The sequence below is a fragment of the Pleurodeles waltl genome, chromosome 9 (genome assembly GCF_031143425.1).
Source record: "Pleurodeles waltl isolate 20211129_DDA chromosome 9, aPleWal1.hap1.20221129, whole genome shotgun sequence".
Lineage (NCBI taxonomy): Eukaryota > Metazoa > Chordata > Amphibia > Caudata > Salamandridae > Pleurodeles > Pleurodeles waltl.
The window spans coordinates 397,254,076-397,271,086 of record NC_090448.1 but is presented as its reverse complement, the minus strand read 5'-3'; the positions used below and the strand labels follow the sequence as shown (position 1 = coordinate 397,271,086).

The window sequence follows — 17,011 nt, the reverse complement described above, 5'->3', positions numbered from 1 at the left end:
GTGGATTGCTCCTCTAATGCCTCCTTGGAAGATTTGCAGCGTGGCCCACCTAGAAGGGCATTAGTCTAGCATATAAAATTATGTTGGCCGAGGTTCAATGGTGACCTGATCCCTTTCAGCATACTGCTGATAAGTGGAGCCGACGTCTCGGGTCGAAGTTACCTCTGTCAACATAAGGCGCACAATTGTTTTTGTGTATACCATCTTAAAAAACACATGTGTCAAAACTCATCAGTTTAAATTTCTTAACGACTTTTGTCTATATAGTATGAATTTCAGGCAGGATTCTAAACTCCTTCAGTAGATCACGCAGAAGGTGTTCACATTCTGCCACCATTCCTTTTATTTCTGACTATTGGCAGACAGTTTTTGGGAAGCTAAATTAGTTAGTTAAGACTAATCTGAGGTGGGATTCTAAACTAATTGTTTTAGGTCACTCACATTACATTCCCGGGCACCTGGGTGGAATTTATATGTTTGCTTTTGTATTGGTCCAATTAATCTGGACTCGCCGTTGGTTATTGGCTCAAGCACAAATTCGTTAATACGGGTCCCTTCAAAAGCTTGATTATCGACAATGATGAGCAAAGAACTAGGCTCAGGAAGATAGGGGATCCATTGAGGGGGTTCTTGTCAGGCCATTTTCCTTTTTTTTGCTTGTGTTGTTTTTCTCATCCAGTCACACCCAGCATTGTCTTGTTATTATTTTCTATTTTTATGCACGATTCTGGTATGTGGTATGTTGTAAACGTACTCAGCATACAAATATATATATTTTTTTAAAATAGAATTTGCTTCAATAACCTTCCATACTACAGACCTGTAAATGGGGACGGAATTTGCAATGTGACTTTATGATAAAAGATCATATTGCAAATTGTGCCGTTTCATTCCCTAAACATTCACATAGGAGTTTTAGAAAGAAAAGTTAGGAACAGAGTTCTGTGATATACAAAATCAGACTTGTAGAGCTTAAGTAACCGTTTCTGTCTCGTGCTGGTATTCCAGGAGCATCAATATGTCAGTATATCTTCCCAGACTCCCAATATCTGATTGTGCCAGTGTGCCAGAAACATAATAAAGTGACATTAGTGTGTGATGCCTGGTTCCTGGAATGGTGTTGATCCTGGACCTTTGGACAGAGAAGGAGCTTTGACTGTGGCTTCACTCCACTCTTACCACAGTGTCTCATTTGTCAATAGATCTGGTGTCTGCTTGTGATAGCAAGGCTTGTCTATCATTCCAGGAGCCTCACAACAGACTTTTTAGCACGAGTAATGCCCAGTGTGAATAACGATTGAGGTGTTGGATCACCAACGGTGTATATGTCAATAACAGATTAAAAGAGGTGCACCCTTTAATCTTTCACATGAGTCTTAGAAAGAAAAGTTAAGATCAAGGTCTGTGATACACAAAACTAGACTTGTATAACTTAAGTAACTGTTTCTGTCATATGCTGGTATTTCAGGAGCATCAATATGCCAAATGGATGGCAGCCTGCCGCCTGGCTGCCAAAGGCAAGACAATGGCTGACAGCACATTTCAGTCGGAGATCGAGAATATATTATCCTTCCTCACTCTCCAGAAATCGAACCCAGACAGCTCGCAGGTTTCTGCCGATTCCGACAACGTCAATATGCAGGCTCTGGTGTCACCTCGCTACCAGAAGAAGTTCAAACCCAAACAGGTGAGGGACTGTTGCATTAATGCCAACGGCAAGGGCCTTCTAGTGTGATCTGAACAATGAACAGAAACGAGGTACACTGCAGATTGGGTGGAGGAGGGAGACACACATTGTCTGATCTCGATTAGATAATGGCAATAATTCAACTGTTGTTTGCTTCATGAACTACCCTTTACAAGCTGGATGGAGGCAATAACTAAGCATTTTCGGTGGTGCCAGTACCTCTGGAGTATGCCCAGAGACATCCCCGTCACTGGGTGGGCCAAATGAGAAGCCAAGCTTCTTCCCACCATGTCTGCCTGCAATGCACTATTGCTCTGTCTGGTGAGAGAATTCTGGGGAAGACTTCTCCACCCACAAAGCTTTTCCCATTCCCTCTATGCTGTAACCTCTTTTCCTGTTTCCCAGGCTCTGCTTTCCATCTCTGCTGACCTGCTCGGCTTTTTGATTAAACCTCTGAGTGCAGTATATTTAACCAACATAAGAGGACGTATAGGATCAATCATGGAGTCCTACTGGTTGGTTGCCAGCTGTGATAACCTCTGTGAAGTATGCCCAACTAGGGGTCTGCTACTGTTTGGGCAGAAGTCAAAAGCCCACTAGTATACATGTGACAAAAGTCCTACTACTGTTCGGTGGTGTCAGCCCCTCTGTTTTACACCATGTCAAGCGTCTTTTAATGTTTGAATGAAAGTGAACAGCCTGCCGCTGCAAGCTGAGTTACAGATGCCATTACTAGTTTGGTGTTTGTCATTCAAAAATACAGTCAAGCAAGGGTTTGGTTACTGGCAAGGTAGCAGAAGGAAATGGCTTTAAACAATTAAGAGCCACCTCCGCTGGGACAGGGAAGACAAGTACTTCATCAGTGTCCACTCAGACAGTGGTTGTGTTTGTGGTCGTGGCGTCCTCAACAGTGTGTGTCTAATCATGGATCTTGTTACTGGTGTCGTGGAAAAAAGAGTCCAGGGAAGACCCAGTCTGATGAACTTCAGCTGCTGTCAGTACAGTATGAACCAGTGCTGTTACCCCCTTCTTCTTAAAAGTCCAATAAAACAGTTCCCCTTTTAAAAAAGGGGATGAAACCATTCCACGTAATTGTAACCTATTTCAGATAGTCGATGCACTCTCCAAAATGAATGAGAAACAACGTTTGTTAGGAACAGTTTAGAAGCAAGTGAATGAAGGATTATGCTTTTGCCAGCCGAAGCAAGGCTGTGCGAGGAAACTGACACTTTAGAAAAGTAGCATAGATTATATATTAATAAGGTATACAGTATTAAAGGTCTTTGTGGTGTTTATTGACCTCAGACAGACTTTATATAGCACATCAAGGTAAGACATACCCTGGAAGCAATGGAGAACCCACTGGGACTTCTACAGCTCATCTGACACATACGCAATGGGCAACTATGCCCAAGTGTACTTTGAGTCATAAGGTGACTCTAAACTTCTAGTTCCCCTCTCTAAATATTCATAAATAATCTTGATCTCTTTCTTCAAAAACAAAAAACTGGAAGAAGATTATCAGTAGTGACCCACCCAGTGTTTGCATTGAAATGACACCAATGACACCTCTATCTTGAACGTTTTGAAAAATTCTACAGCAAACAAGCTGGTCCTAAATAATACATAAACTAAGATTAACGTTTGCGGAGAGACACGAGTCAGGTTAAAGATTCATAATTAACAACATAGGGATCTGATGTGCTACTTGCAGTCGCAAACTGATGATGTTCAATTCGCACACTGTTATCTCCGATTGGGGATGAAATTTGCACTGTGACTTTATACTAAAAGGTCATATTGCAAATTGTTCATTCTCATGAGGCCGCAAAATAACCAGCTTAATAAATATTAATTAGGCAGGACACAATTTGCAACCCCTGTGATTGGCTGCAAATGCAAAGAAAGAGGCCTGCAAGGGGCAGCAAATCTTCATACATGTATCTGTGTTCCCAGATGGGGACAGGCACTGTTTTTTTGAAAAATAAATAAATGGCCAAATAAAAAGTTTCTCCTTTGAGAAGACATCAGCGGACCCTGTAGCAAACACTTTGACAGTTCTCTTTTAGTGAGTCTGCTTTTATTCCTTGATTGATGTTAGCTTTTTTGATCTCTCACAGAAAATGTGTAGGTCTTAGAATACATGCACAAATGCAGGTATCTACTTTGTGTGCTGACATATTATATGTTTTATTTAAATGGGCACAGCCATTTCAGTATGGCTCCTTAAGAGTCTAGGCTGCCATGTTTCTTATTGTTTTACAAGGGTGGATGCTTAAGATTAACATGTGGATAGAGCAGACATATTTTGAACCATGTTAGTTTCGTCTTGCAGAAGTCATGGTGTCTCTGAACCCTGTTTTGTTTTGAAATTATGAAATAAAATTTGTGGTATAAATTATATAAACGCCAGGATATAACCACTGATTAGTAGACGTCTTCACACTAGAATTATACCCAGAGATCACACTAAATTGCAGAGCCTGCAACTCAGCTTGAGAGTTGATTTCAGAAGCCATGCAAAAGGTGTCCTTAACTGGCCGCATATATTTTGTTTCCTTAGCAGAATTCTGATAAAGAATAGCTGAAGCCAGAAACCAAAAAGACAAGTTTCCAGTTTAATGCTTTGGCCACAATTAAGCATAGCATTTAGGAATAGTTTTAGGGTGTTATGATAGCAGAGACTCCCTAAAATGGTAGAAACTTTTAGTTTGTTTTTGCTCATCTTTACACAGCTGTTTTAATGTGTTGCATTCTGTGGTTAATTCATACTCCATGCACTAGAATAAGGATTTTAAAATAAAAAAATTAGGTTACATGTACCTGTTTCTCAGTACTATATTTGAGTGGGTTATTCCTAAACAAAATATTGGATTGCCACTGTGTCCCTGAAGTCATCTAAAGGCCTTCATAGAAAACTAAAAACACTACCTGTGCAAGATTGCACAGTGGACTTGTGTCAGGACTGTGATCCAATTGTTTTTTCTCATTTAATGTTGGTGCACTGAACTGAGTCCTTGCAGCAGAGGTTTAGAAATGCGACCCTTGCGGCTCTGCGGACTCTGAGATTTCGAAATAACACTGCCTGCTTCCACTCCTTCCCCCACCTCTGACCCCCAGCCCAGGCTCTTGTCACTGTTCTCAAAGGGGAAGCTCTCCCACATGAACTGCTTAAACTTTGTGAATCAGTGATCATTCCAACACGGGATCGGTAATTGAATAATGTTATGTTGTTTGTACTTGTAAAGCACACTATTACCTGCGAGGGTATCCTGGCACTGTGAAATTCAAGAAGAGAGAAGGCTCTGATACGGAGTGGGAGGCTGTTCTACACTTTGGGAGCAATGTAAGAGAATGCTTATTCTCCTGACCTGGTTCTGTGCGTACATGAGATGTGCGAGTAGAAGTCCTGCGGAGCGGAGGCGTCTGGGTCCTTGGTGGAAGAGTAAACCTGATCTGTTTATGCTACCATGTAACATTAAAGCACTGGCTTGCTTACCTTGCAGTTAACCCCGCGTATCCTGGAAGCTCACCAGAACGTGGCTCAGCTGTCTCTAATGGATGCCAAGATGAGGTTTATACAGGCCTGGCAGTCTCTTCCAGATTTTGGCATCTCATACTTTCTTGTCAGGTAGAGCTGAACTTTTAATGTTTGTTTTCCTTTGTTGCTACTGTCAGTGTTGCAGATTAGAATTAAGAAAGTTGACAACATCAAAAATATCAACAATCACAAAGCTCACATAAGACCTACAAATATAACTATAAAGGTGCATTTGGGTTGGGAGGATTACAGATGGTATCCTGCTACAAATGTTTGAGGGAGAACACTCTGCCAACACCCCAACTTGAGACTGCCAAGGTCATTACAACACACTGACATCTCAGTTGGCTGTGGCAAAATAGTAACCCGATTTAAGTTTTGAAGGGCCATCCATACACACCAAATTCCCAATTAGAGAGTTAAGAGGCCATATGTACACCTCAACATGCCAACTCAACACTGGTGATCTATTGTCAGATCACAAGAGATGCCTAGTATCTGAACTCTAGAACCACCATCTCAATTCTGCCATAGTCGTACATTAGCATTGCAAACTGATGCTGGTGAGGTCTTGTCAAGTTATCAACACTTTATGCCTGGACAAGCAAAATCATGTTTACAGAACACCACACCTGAATCCTGGATGGGTGCGGTAATCAGTGCATGCTAAAACTCAAACATCACTAGGGATGTTTTACGTACATATTGAGACACTATTCCTGGATTGAGAAACCAAAGCCTATATGCCAGAGCTTCAAACTACAACTAGTGAGGCCACATATATGGAACTAGTATATGTACTTGTAGGAAAATGGCTTCCTGTTGCTGTAACCCCTCACGTTTTGCCTGATATTGATTTGACTAAGAAGTGTGTCGAGACCCTGCTAACCAGGCCCAAGCACCAGTGTTCTTTGACTAAAAATTTACCATTGTATCCACAATTGGCACACCTCTAGCACCCAGATATGTCCCTTGCAAAAAAAATACCAGTGGTACCAAGGGCCCTGTGACCAGGGAAGGTCCCTAAGGGCTGCAGCATGTGTTGTGCCACCCTAAAGGTCCCCACCCCTAACACATGCACACTGCAAGTGCAGATTGTATGGGTGGGTGAGGAGAAAAAGTCAAAGTCGACATGGCATCCCCCTCAGGGTGCCATGCCCACAACCCACTGCCTGTGGCTTAGGTAGGTCACCCCTCTAGCAGGCCTTACACCCCTAAGGCAGGGTGCACTATACCACAGATGAGGGCATGGCTGCATGAGCACTGTGCCCCTACAGTGTCTAAGTCCATTCTTAGACATTGTAAGTGCAGGGTAGCCATATTAAGTATATGGTCTGGGAGTTTGTCAAAACGAACTCCAGTTCCATAATGGCTACAATGAATACTGGGAAGTTTGGTATCAAACTTCTTAGAATAATAAACCCACACTGATGCCAGTGCTGGATTTATTAAAAATAAAGCACAGAGAGGGCATCTTAGAGATGCCCCCTGTATTTTATCCAATCCTTCAGTGTAGGACTGACTGGTCTGTGCCAGCCTGCCACTGAGACGAGTTTCTGACCCCCATGGGGTGAGAGCCTTTGTGCTCTCTGAGGCCAGAAACAAAGCCTTCACACCTCCCCCCTGCAGGAACTGTAACACCTAGCAGTGAGCCTCAAAGGCTCAGGCTTCGTGTTACAATGACCCAGGGCACTCCAGCTAGTGGAGATGCCCCCCGGACACAGCCCCCCCTTTTCCAGGGAGATAATGAGAAAAACAAGGAGGAGTCACTCCTTCAACCAGAACTACCCCTAAGGTGACCAGAGCTGAAGTGGCCCCCTCCTTGGAAAATCCTCCATCTTGCTTTGGAGGATTCCCCCCATTAGGAATAGGGATGTGCCCCCCTCCCCACAGGGAGGAGGCACAAAGAGGGCGTAGCCACCCTCAAGGACAGAAGCCATTGGCTACTGCCCCCAGACCTAAACACACCCCTAAATTGAGTATTTAGGGGCGACCCTGAACCCAGGAAACCAGATTCCTGCAACCTGAAACGAGAAGGACTGCTGACCTGAAGCCCTGCAGAGACGACGGAGACGACAACTGACTTGGCCCCAGCTCTACCAGCCTGTCTCCAGACTCAGAGAACCAGCACAGCGATGCATCCAGCGGGACCAGCGACCTCTGAGGTCTCAGAGGACTGACCTGCACCTAAAGGACCAAGAAACTCCAGAGGACAGCGGCTCTGTCCAACACTGCAACAAAGAAACCATCTTTGAAGAGACTCCAGCCTCACTCCGGAAGCATGAGTCTCCACATTCTGCATCCGACGCCCCCAGCTCGTGTCCAGAAGACCCAACACCGCAGAGAGGACCCCCAGGTAACTCCAACGACGTTGACACCCTGAGTCGCCCTCCCTGCACCCCCACAGCGACACCTGCAAAGAGGATCCAGAGGCTCCCCTGACCGTGACTGCCTGGTAACAAAGGAACACGACACCTGGAAGAAGCACTGCACCTGCAGCACCCAGGACCGAGAGGAACCAACTACAGGTGCAGGAGTGACCAGCAGGCGGCCATCATCCTAGCCCAGTCGGTGGCTGACCCAAGAAGCCCCCCCCTGTGCCCTGTATGCACCACCAGAGTGACCCCCGGGTTTCTCCATTGATTCCTATCTGCAACCCAACACCTACTTTGCACACTGCACATGGCCGCCCCTGTGCCGCTGAGGGTGTATTTTGTGTGCCTGTTTGGGACCCCCCCCCAGTACTCTACAAAAAAAACATGGTCTGCTCCCTGAGAACGCAGGTACTTACCTGCTAGCAGACTGGAACCGGAGCACCCCTGTTCTGTGTAGACGCCTATGCTATTTGGGCCCTACTTTGACCTCTGCACCTGACCGGCCCTGTGTTGCTGGTGCTGGGTGTTGGGGGTTGACTTGAACCCCCAACGGTGGGCTGCCTATGGCCAGGAGACTGAACTTGTAAGTGCTTTACTTACCTGAGAAACTAACCAATACTTACCTCCCCAGGAACTGTTGATTTTTGCAATGTGTCCACTTTTAATATAGCTATTAGCCATTTTTGCCAAAACTGTGTACATTACTGTTTTAATTCAAAGTTCCATACTTACCTGTGTCAAGTACCTTACAGTTTATGTACTTACCTAAATTCTGAATCTTGTGGTTCTAAAATAAATTAAGAAAATAATATTTTTCCATATAAAAACCTATAGGCCTGGAGTTAAGTCTTTGAGTGTGTTCTAATTTATTGCCTGTGTGTGTACAACAAATGCTTAACACTACCTTCTGATAAGCCTACTGCTCGACCACACTACCACAAAAAAGAGCATTAGTATTATCTAATTTTGCCACTATCAACCTCTAAGGGGAACCCTTGGACTCTGCACACTATCTCTCACTTTGAGATAGTATATACAGAGCCAACTTCCTACAGTACTGTACTAAAACGTTAATCATGGACGTGAGAGGTCATGTACAAGTTAAGTACTCAATCTTGCATTAAGGATGCAGAGTACACCTAATGGCCACATGACCTGGCAAGGGCATGAGTACATTGAAGCATCTCAATCCTGAGCTTATGAGTCTATGAGCAGTAACAGCAGAAGCTGATATACCTTCGAAACGTTCTTACAGAACGAAATAATAGGGATAGTAGAAAGTAATAGTGTTAGCGAGAAGGAAAATGGTAGGGACACAGAAAACATTACCCTGAGATGCTGGTTCCTACATGTTAGATGCATCCTCTGGTCTTGCCTTACAGGCAACATTTGCTGATCTACTTTCATATATCATAGTATTGCCCATTACTGTACATGTATTACCAGTCTTTTACCCTCTTTCCTTGATGGTGCAGATTCAAAGGCTGCCGGAAGGATGAGATCTTGGGTATAGCCAATAACCGCCTGATCCGCATCGACCTCAGCGTGGGTGACGTGGTGAAGACATGGCGCTACAGCAACATGCGCCAGTGGAACGTTAACTGGGATATTCGGCAGGTGAGTGTCAGATAAAAGATGTACCCTTCATGTTGTGGGCAAATTAAGTGGAAAGTGCTGGCCCCACTTCTGAATCTGTAAATTATTTTGTGAGACATATCTGAAACAGTTAAGTCTCGCTCTACATTTATATAGTGATTTCAGAGAAAGTTGATCTTAAAAAGGGTTCCATCTGTTTGTACATTGTTAAACAGCTGACATATAAAGTTTCAAGCCTGTCTGTAACTGTGATAGGGGGTTGTGCCACTATTTTATATGGTGCTGTGTTTGGAAAGTGCTACAGGATACAGTTTGTCAGTGATGAAATATTTATGTATGTATGACACTCAACTTGTTCCCTCTGGTCAACTCACAAGTGCTGTTTTTGTATCTTATACGTTTGTGATATTTAGCACCTGTTTCTCCACATTTTTTTCTCTGCCCTCCACAGGTGGCTATCGAGTTTGATGAACACATCAATGTGGCCTTCAGCTGCATCTCAGCCAACTGCAAAATTGTCCATGAGTATATCGGAGGTTACATCTTCATGTCCACCCGGGCCAAGGATCAGAACGAGACTCTAAATGAAGAGTTGTTCCACAAACTAACTGGTGGCCACGAAGCACTCTGAAGACTCTCTACTTTACTTTATTATCCCTCTCTTCCAAAGCCTTTTGCTCCCATTTCTCAAGAAGGCTTTTAAATCACCTTTTATCTCTGGAATTCACTGGGACGTTACCCCTCCGTTTTAATATCCCTCACGAGCTACTGCAAGGCACTATTACAATGTTTCTGCTCCTCGTATATTTTGCTCCATTTAATTAATTTGATCTGCTGTGTATAAAAGACAATGGACTTAGTGGAGTGGATTTGCGGCCATGTGTGGCAAACCACGTACGGTACGGATAACTAAAGACAATGATAGAAAAGAGACTGCTCTAGAAACTCAAATGAGTTTCCTTGTTCCATTCCTCCTTTGATGGTGACACAGAATTGTAGAGAGGTACCCCAGATTTGCTTTACAAGTGGACATTAATCACAGGAACCAGCGAACTGATGAAAAATGTAAAAAAATAATCTAGCATTTCGTATGATTTTCTATGCTAAATGGCACGATGCACAAAAAAAAGGGCGATGGCCATATCTACATCCCAAACGTATGCCACTCAGTTCTTTTCGGACTATGCTATTTTATGTCTACGTCTGTCCATACTTGACTAAAATATCAAGACCCCAATGTCTTCTCTTTTACCTGATCGTCCTTGATAACTGCAGCAGTTTACTGCAGAAGAATGTTAGGCCAAAGGTGTTATGTTATTGTTGGTTGCTAGCTTTCAGGGAATTTGGCCGTCATCTCTCTGTGCACAGGCTCGAGTGCGCTAAAAAAGCAGTACAGTTATATTATCAGCAGATGCACAACTCCTTCTACCATGGTTGCCCTCCAGAGAGAAGGAATGTCTAACTTGCGTGTTGTAACAACTGAAGTAGGTTTTCACAACATGCTCTCCTTATATTCTGAGAACTATATTCTGAGAACTAGACAGGGTGTAAATCCACTTCCACCACTCTTGCCAGTGGGCTTGTCCCACCCTCTGACTTCCACTTTTCTTCCCCCATGTGATGGGTACATCCACACTTCTGACACTCGTCGTTTTCCAGAGAAGAGCCCCTCCCACCTCTGTCACTCACTTTAACCTTAGTAACAGGCATCATTATCCAAATCTAAAACTCTCTCAATAGATCTGGACACATTCTCTCGCTTACACCAAGGTCTACATTGTAGTGTCTGTCAATGTCCACACACCTTCCGCGTCTGGACACTCTCCTTGGTCATGTCTCTTCACTTTTACTACTCGCCCTGAAGCTGGCTCCGTTTCTTATGTCTGCCTTCTTCTGAACACCTACATGTGTAGCTTTCTGGCCTACTCACTTCAGAGATTTCCACGACCCACATCCCTATATATTATACTTTACTTTAAAACTAAGTCGCACAGCAAAGAAACAGAGGAAAACTTATTAAAACATGTACATATTTATATTGACCATATTGTGCATCCTTCCATTACAAGAACCTCGTGACAGTGTCAATGCAAGAGGCTGCCTTCAAGCACAGTGCACAAGGCCTGCACACAAGGGCGGTGTACCAGGCTGATCAAATGAATGACACATGAGTCCTCCTCACAAAGATGGTGGACAATGCCTCCTCACAGGCACAGTCCACTAGGTCTCTTCACAAGCACAGTACACAGTGCCTCCTCATAAAGACAGTTAACTAAGCCCTCTCACACTTGTGTTATCTGACTGACTTCCTTGAAGTACACTTTGTAGTAGGCAAGCGAGAGGTAAAGCAAAAACATCTTCATTCTTCCACTTGCGTGTTTAGTTTCACACTCAGTCCTTGTCTGTGCAAGTGGAGGCCACTTCATTCCAAGGGAAGCAGGTGACCTGAAAAGAGAAAGAGGTACATCTTGAAATCACGAATACTGGTGATTTACCTTAGTTGTGGTGCACTTAGACTAAATTAATTTGATTACTACCAAACACAATTATCCTTCTTTTAACCACCCAAGAATGATGGAATCAGGTCAAGCTAAAAATGTTACCTGCCGTAATGATCTTTCTGGTGGATAATCTATCTCCCTACCTACAAATTCCTCTCCTTTAGAATAATCCCAAGTGTCAGGCTGGAACCAGAAACTTCACAGTTCTGACGTCGCCTTCAGGGGGTTCTGGCTTTGTGTTGATGTTGGAAGTGACATCACAACGCCACATAGACCACTCTCTGGAGAAGAAGCGTCACTTTCCATCAATTGTTTTCTCCACCTTCGGACGAGCAGATGGATTGACATAGACTGAATAGTACAGTGCTAAAACATAATTTGGGATCTTATAAACTTTCCATATAACAATCCATCAAATGTGGAGGTGGGCGGGCTGGTGAGGAATCTTGAGATACATAGAGACAGTGCAGTGAAAATCCCCTTGACAGTGCCAATTGTACAACCCCTAACGGCAAAGGAAAGCGCGTGTTGGAAGATCTGTGACAATGTGGCCTACAAGAGGTGTATATATCTGTCCATGCACTAGGCAACAAAGTTGCTCCATCTGCCAGAGTAAGCAGATTTAGTGGGTTGGCAATGCGCTGCAGGATAACTATCAGCCACCTCCGGTGGCAGGTGAAACATACTCAGATGTCCATGTTCAATCTCCAGGCATCTAGGTTGTGGCCTATTGTAGGAGGCTGGCCTGGCTTACAGTGGGTACCCTGTGGTACTTACACCCTGTGCCAGGTCCAGTTATCCCTTATTAGTAGAATAGAGGTGTTTCTAGCAGCTTAGGCTGATAGAAGGTAGCTATGGCAAAGCAGCTTAGGCTGAACTAGGAGACATGCAAAGCTACTATACCACTTATATCATATGCACAATAAGAGTTACTAAAAATAAAGGTACTTTATTTTTATGACAATATGCCACAAGTATCTCAGTGAGTACCCTCAGTAAGAAGGTAAGTAATATACACAAGTTATATGTACACAAACCCAAAACAGGTAAGTAACAGTAAGAAAAGTAATGCAAACAGTGTAGAATTACAATAGGTTGCAATAGGCAAACATAGGTCTAGGGGCAACACAAACCATATACTCCAAAAGTGGAATGCAAATCACGAATGGACCCCAGACCTATGGGAGCTTGTAGAGGGTCACTGGGACTGTAAGAAAACAGTCAGGGTGTCCAAGATACCCCACCCCAAGACCCTGAAAAGTAGGAGTAAAGTACACCTACTACCCCAAAAGGACACAATAGTCGTGATAGGGGGATTCTGCAAGAACCACAAACACCAGCAAAGCACTGAAGATGGATTCCTGGACCTGAGGACCTGCATGGGGACCAAGTCCAAGAGTCGCGACAGTGTCTGGGGGGGCAGGAGCCCAGAAAACCCCGGATGAAGGTGCAAGGAAGCTGCCTCCGGATGGAAGAAGCTTGGAATTCTGCAACAACGAAGAGGACTAGGAACTTCTCCTTTGGATGGAAGATGTCCCACATCGCGATGAAGGTTGCAGAAGTGTTCCCATGCAGAAATACCGCAAACAAGCCTTGCTAGCTGCAAGGGTCGCGGTAGACTAGGATGTCACCCCTTGGAGGAGGAGACAGATGGGGCACTCAGCAACTCAGAGAGCCCCCACAGAAGCAGGCAGCACCCGCAGAAGTACCCGAACAGGCACTTGGAAGATTTGTGAACCGGAGCTGGGTCAGAGTCACAAAGGAGGGTCCCACGATGCTGGAGGCCAACTCAGAGGGTTGAGCACTGCAGGACGGAGTGCTGGGGACCCAGGCTAGGCTGTGCACAAAGGAAATCCTGGAAGAGTGCACAGGAGCCGGAGCAGCTGCAAATCACGCAGTACACAGGTTTGCAGTCCAGCGTGGGGAGGCAAGGACTTACCTCCACCAAACTTGTAGTGAAGGATCACTGGAATGTGGGAGTCACTTGGATAGAGTTCCTGTGTTCCAGGGACCACGCTTGTCAGGATGAGAGGGGACCCAGAGGACTGGTGATGCAGTCTTTTGGTGCCTGCGTTAGCAGGGGGAAGATTCAGTTGACCCACGGGAGATTTCTTCTTGGCTTCCAGTGCAGGGTGAAGGCAGACAGCCCTCAGAGCATGCACCACCAGGAAACAGTTGAGAAAGCCAGCAGGATGAGGCGCTACAATGTTGCTGGTAGTCGTCTTGCTACTTTGTTGCAGTTTTGCAGGCGTCCTGGAGCAGTCAGCGGTCGATCCTTGGCAGAAGTTGAAGAGGGAAGTGCAGAGGAACTCTGGTGAGCTCTTGCATTCGTTATCTGAAGAATTCCCCAGAGGAGAGACCCTAAATAGCCAGAAATGGAGGTTTGGCGACCAAGAAAGGAGGATTGGCTACCAAGAAAGGTAAGAGCCTATCAGAGGGGGTCTCTGACGTCACCTGCTGGCACTGGCCACTCAGACCAGTCCAGTGTGCCCCCAACACCTCTGTTTCCAAGATGGCAGAGGTCTGGGACACACTGTAGGAGCTCTGGGCACCTCCCCTGGCTACTCCTCCCCAGCCCTTCACACCTATTTCCAAAGGGGGAGAGTGCAAATCCTTTGTTCTGCCTTCCTGGGCCAGGGCTGCCTGGACCCCAGGAGGGCAGAATCCTGTCTGAGGGGTTGGCAGCAGCTGCAGTGGAAACCCCGGAAAGGCAGTTTGGCAGTACCCGGGTTCTGTGCTAGAGACCCGGCGGATCATGGAATTGTCCCCCCAATACCAGAATGGTATTGGGGTGACAATTCCACGATCTTAGACATGTTACATGGCCATGATCGGAGTTACCATTGTGATGCTATACATAGGTAGTGACCTATGTAGTGCACACGTGTAATGGTGTCACCGCACTCACAAAGTCCGGGGAATTTGCCCTGAACGATGTGGGGGCACCTTGACTAGTGCCAGGGTGCCCACACACTAAGTAACTTGGCACCCAACCTTCACCAGGTGAAGGTTGGACATATAGGTGACTTATAAGTTACTTATGTGCAGTGAAAAATGGCTGTGAAATAACGTGGAAGTTATTTCACTCAGGCTGCAGTGGCAGGCCTGTGTAAGAATTGTCTGAGCTCCCTATGGGTGGCAAAAGAAATGCTGCAGCCCATAGGGATCTCTTGGAACCCCAATACCCTGGGTACCTAAGTACCATATACAAGGGAATTCGATGGGTGTGCCAATGAGAATTGGTAAATTTAGTCACTAGCCTGCAGTGACAAATTTAGAAAGCAGAGAGAGCATAAACACCGAGGTTCTGGTTAGCAGAGCCTCAGTGATACAGTTAGGCACCACACAGGGAACACATACAGGGCACATACTATGAGCACTGGGGTCCTGCCTAGCAGGATCCCAGAGACACAGGAGCTAAAACATACATACATACATACAGTGAAAAGGGGGGTAACATGCCAGGCAAGATGGTACTTTCCTACACCTATGACACATTAGGGAGCAGAATCATTTCCCCTGACTGGGAGATAACAGCCAGTCTGACTGGCAGGCTAAGCAAGAGGCAAGTGGAGAAACACAGAAGGCCCGTGTACCACACCCTCCTTGGGCCATCCGAGGCAATGAGAATGACTTGAGCCCGGTCTTGGTAAGTCTTCCTCATAACTTGAGGAATCAAGGGTATGTGGGGAAACACGTAATGCAGTCGAAGTTCCACCTCAACAGAAATTAATTCCACCTCAACATAAAGGTGAGGTTCCTCTCAATGAATACTGGAGGGCACAGATTTGCTGTCATTGATCATTGTCCAATCAGTTGAACAAGTTCACCTGAGGTGTGTCCGACTGGGGGGCAAAAATGTCCAGGACTGCCGCTGTTAGAAGGTGCCACTTGTGATCAACAGGATAATTCTGGTTCAGGCAGTCAGCTCTGACAGTGACCCCACTAGGTGACTGGCGGTGAGCCAGATCCCTTGGCGGTGTTCCCAAGAACACAATCTCAATGCTTTCAGGAAAAGGCGGTGAGACCTTGATTTCCTTGCTCGTTGACCTACCACATCACTGTAGTGTCAAGATCTTGGCAGATCAAGCTTGAATGCAGGTAGAGGAAGGCCTTGAGCGCAAGCTTAATCACGCACACTTCCAACAGGTTGATGTAAAGAACCCATTCTTCCAGAGGCCTTTGAGCTCTAGATCCTCCAGATGAGCTCCCCACTTTGAAGTGGAAGCATCCGTCAGTATCATAGCCATGGTTGAAGAGCGGGAGAAGGTAAAAGAATTACAATAACCTGGAGAATGAAAATATAAGCAATATATAGCAGATTATAAGGCATTGTTGCAGAAAGAAAAAAAAAAATCAGCTTATTTTACTCAAAAGAATGAAGCCTCAATAAGTTCTGTAAAAAGGCCTGTTTCAGACAGTTACTAAACTCACCAATGTCTCCAGTAAAAACTTGGCAAGGATCTTTCTGCAATACCCTTCCTAATTGTTTTCAAACTTAAGTAGAAGAGGTTTATAATAGGTTTTACTCAAACATGCCAACTATTCCAGGGGAAAGGAACTTTTTTCCCTCTTGCTTAGACAATGAAACGTTTAGCAAATTCACTTCCCTTACGATTGAGCAGGTAAAATTGCTAATCAAATCTACAAAATCAGGCTCTCCATTTGATCCATGCCCTCAGACAATTGTACAATTAGCGTTTAAGATTATAGCAACTTAACTTAACAGAATTTTTAATGAGATGTTTAACTCAGGCTACTTACCTAAACAAGGGAAAATTGCATCAGTGCTCCTATTAATAAACAAAAAGAATAATAATCTCTATCCTCTGGACCCTAACAGCTATCATCCAATTTCTCGGCTCCCTTTGCCAGCCAAAATTGTGGAGAGCAACTGGCCTCCTTTATAAAGGATAATAATAATGATCTCTTAGATTTCACTCACTCCAGATTCAGGAGTAGCCATAGTACAGAATCAGCCCGATTGTGGCCACAGAGGCGATAAGGGCAACTCTAGACAAGGGAGACAGAGCAGCCCTTATTTTACTTGGTCTATCAGCAACATTCGAAATAGTCAATATTGATCTGCTGCTTGACCTTTCCTATAACATCAGGATCAATAGGGTGGCGCTGGCCCTACTAATATTTTTTCTCTCCGGATGAGAACAATCTGTGGCTCTAAAGGAGTCTGCCTTGTGGGATCCCTCACGGGTCCTCTCTGAATCCAGCTTTATTTAACATTTATGTTACATCATTCAGCAGCTTGATCAAATTATTTGGGGTTCCCTTAGTATCATATGCTGACGATGCA

General features: G+C 44.8%; 2 protein-coding genes across 4 annotated transcripts in view; one reads left to right on the top strand and one right to left on the bottom strand.

Moving 5' to 3' along the window:
- Positions 1-10,436, top strand: part of FERMT3 (FERM domain containing kindlin 3) — a 77,415-nt gene extending 66,979 nt beyond the window's left edge. For both annotated transcript variants that reach the window (XM_069207106.1, XM_069207107.1), the window contains exons 12-15: positions 1,469-1,687; positions 5,194-5,318; positions 9,079-9,220; positions 9,651-10,436. In XM_069207106.1, the coding sequence (XP_069063207.1) occupies positions 1,469-1,687; positions 5,194-5,318; positions 9,079-9,220; positions 9,651-9,830 (666 nt within the window). In that variant the 3' untranslated portion in view covers positions 9,831-10,436. The remainder of the gene's footprint in view (positions 1-1,468; positions 1,688-5,193; positions 5,319-9,078; positions 9,221-9,650) is intronic.
- Positions 10,437-11,212: 776 nt separating this feature from the next.
- Positions 11,213-17,011, bottom strand: part of TRPT1 (tRNA phosphotransferase 1) — a 57,784-nt gene continuing 51,985 nt past the window's right edge. For both annotated transcript variants that reach the window (XM_069207108.1, XM_069207109.1), the window contains exon 8: positions 11,213-11,644. In XM_069207108.1, coding sequence (XP_069063209.1) covers positions 11,622-11,644 — 23 coding nt within the window. In that variant the 3' untranslated portion in view covers positions 11,213-11,621. The remainder of the gene's footprint in view (positions 11,645-17,011) is intronic.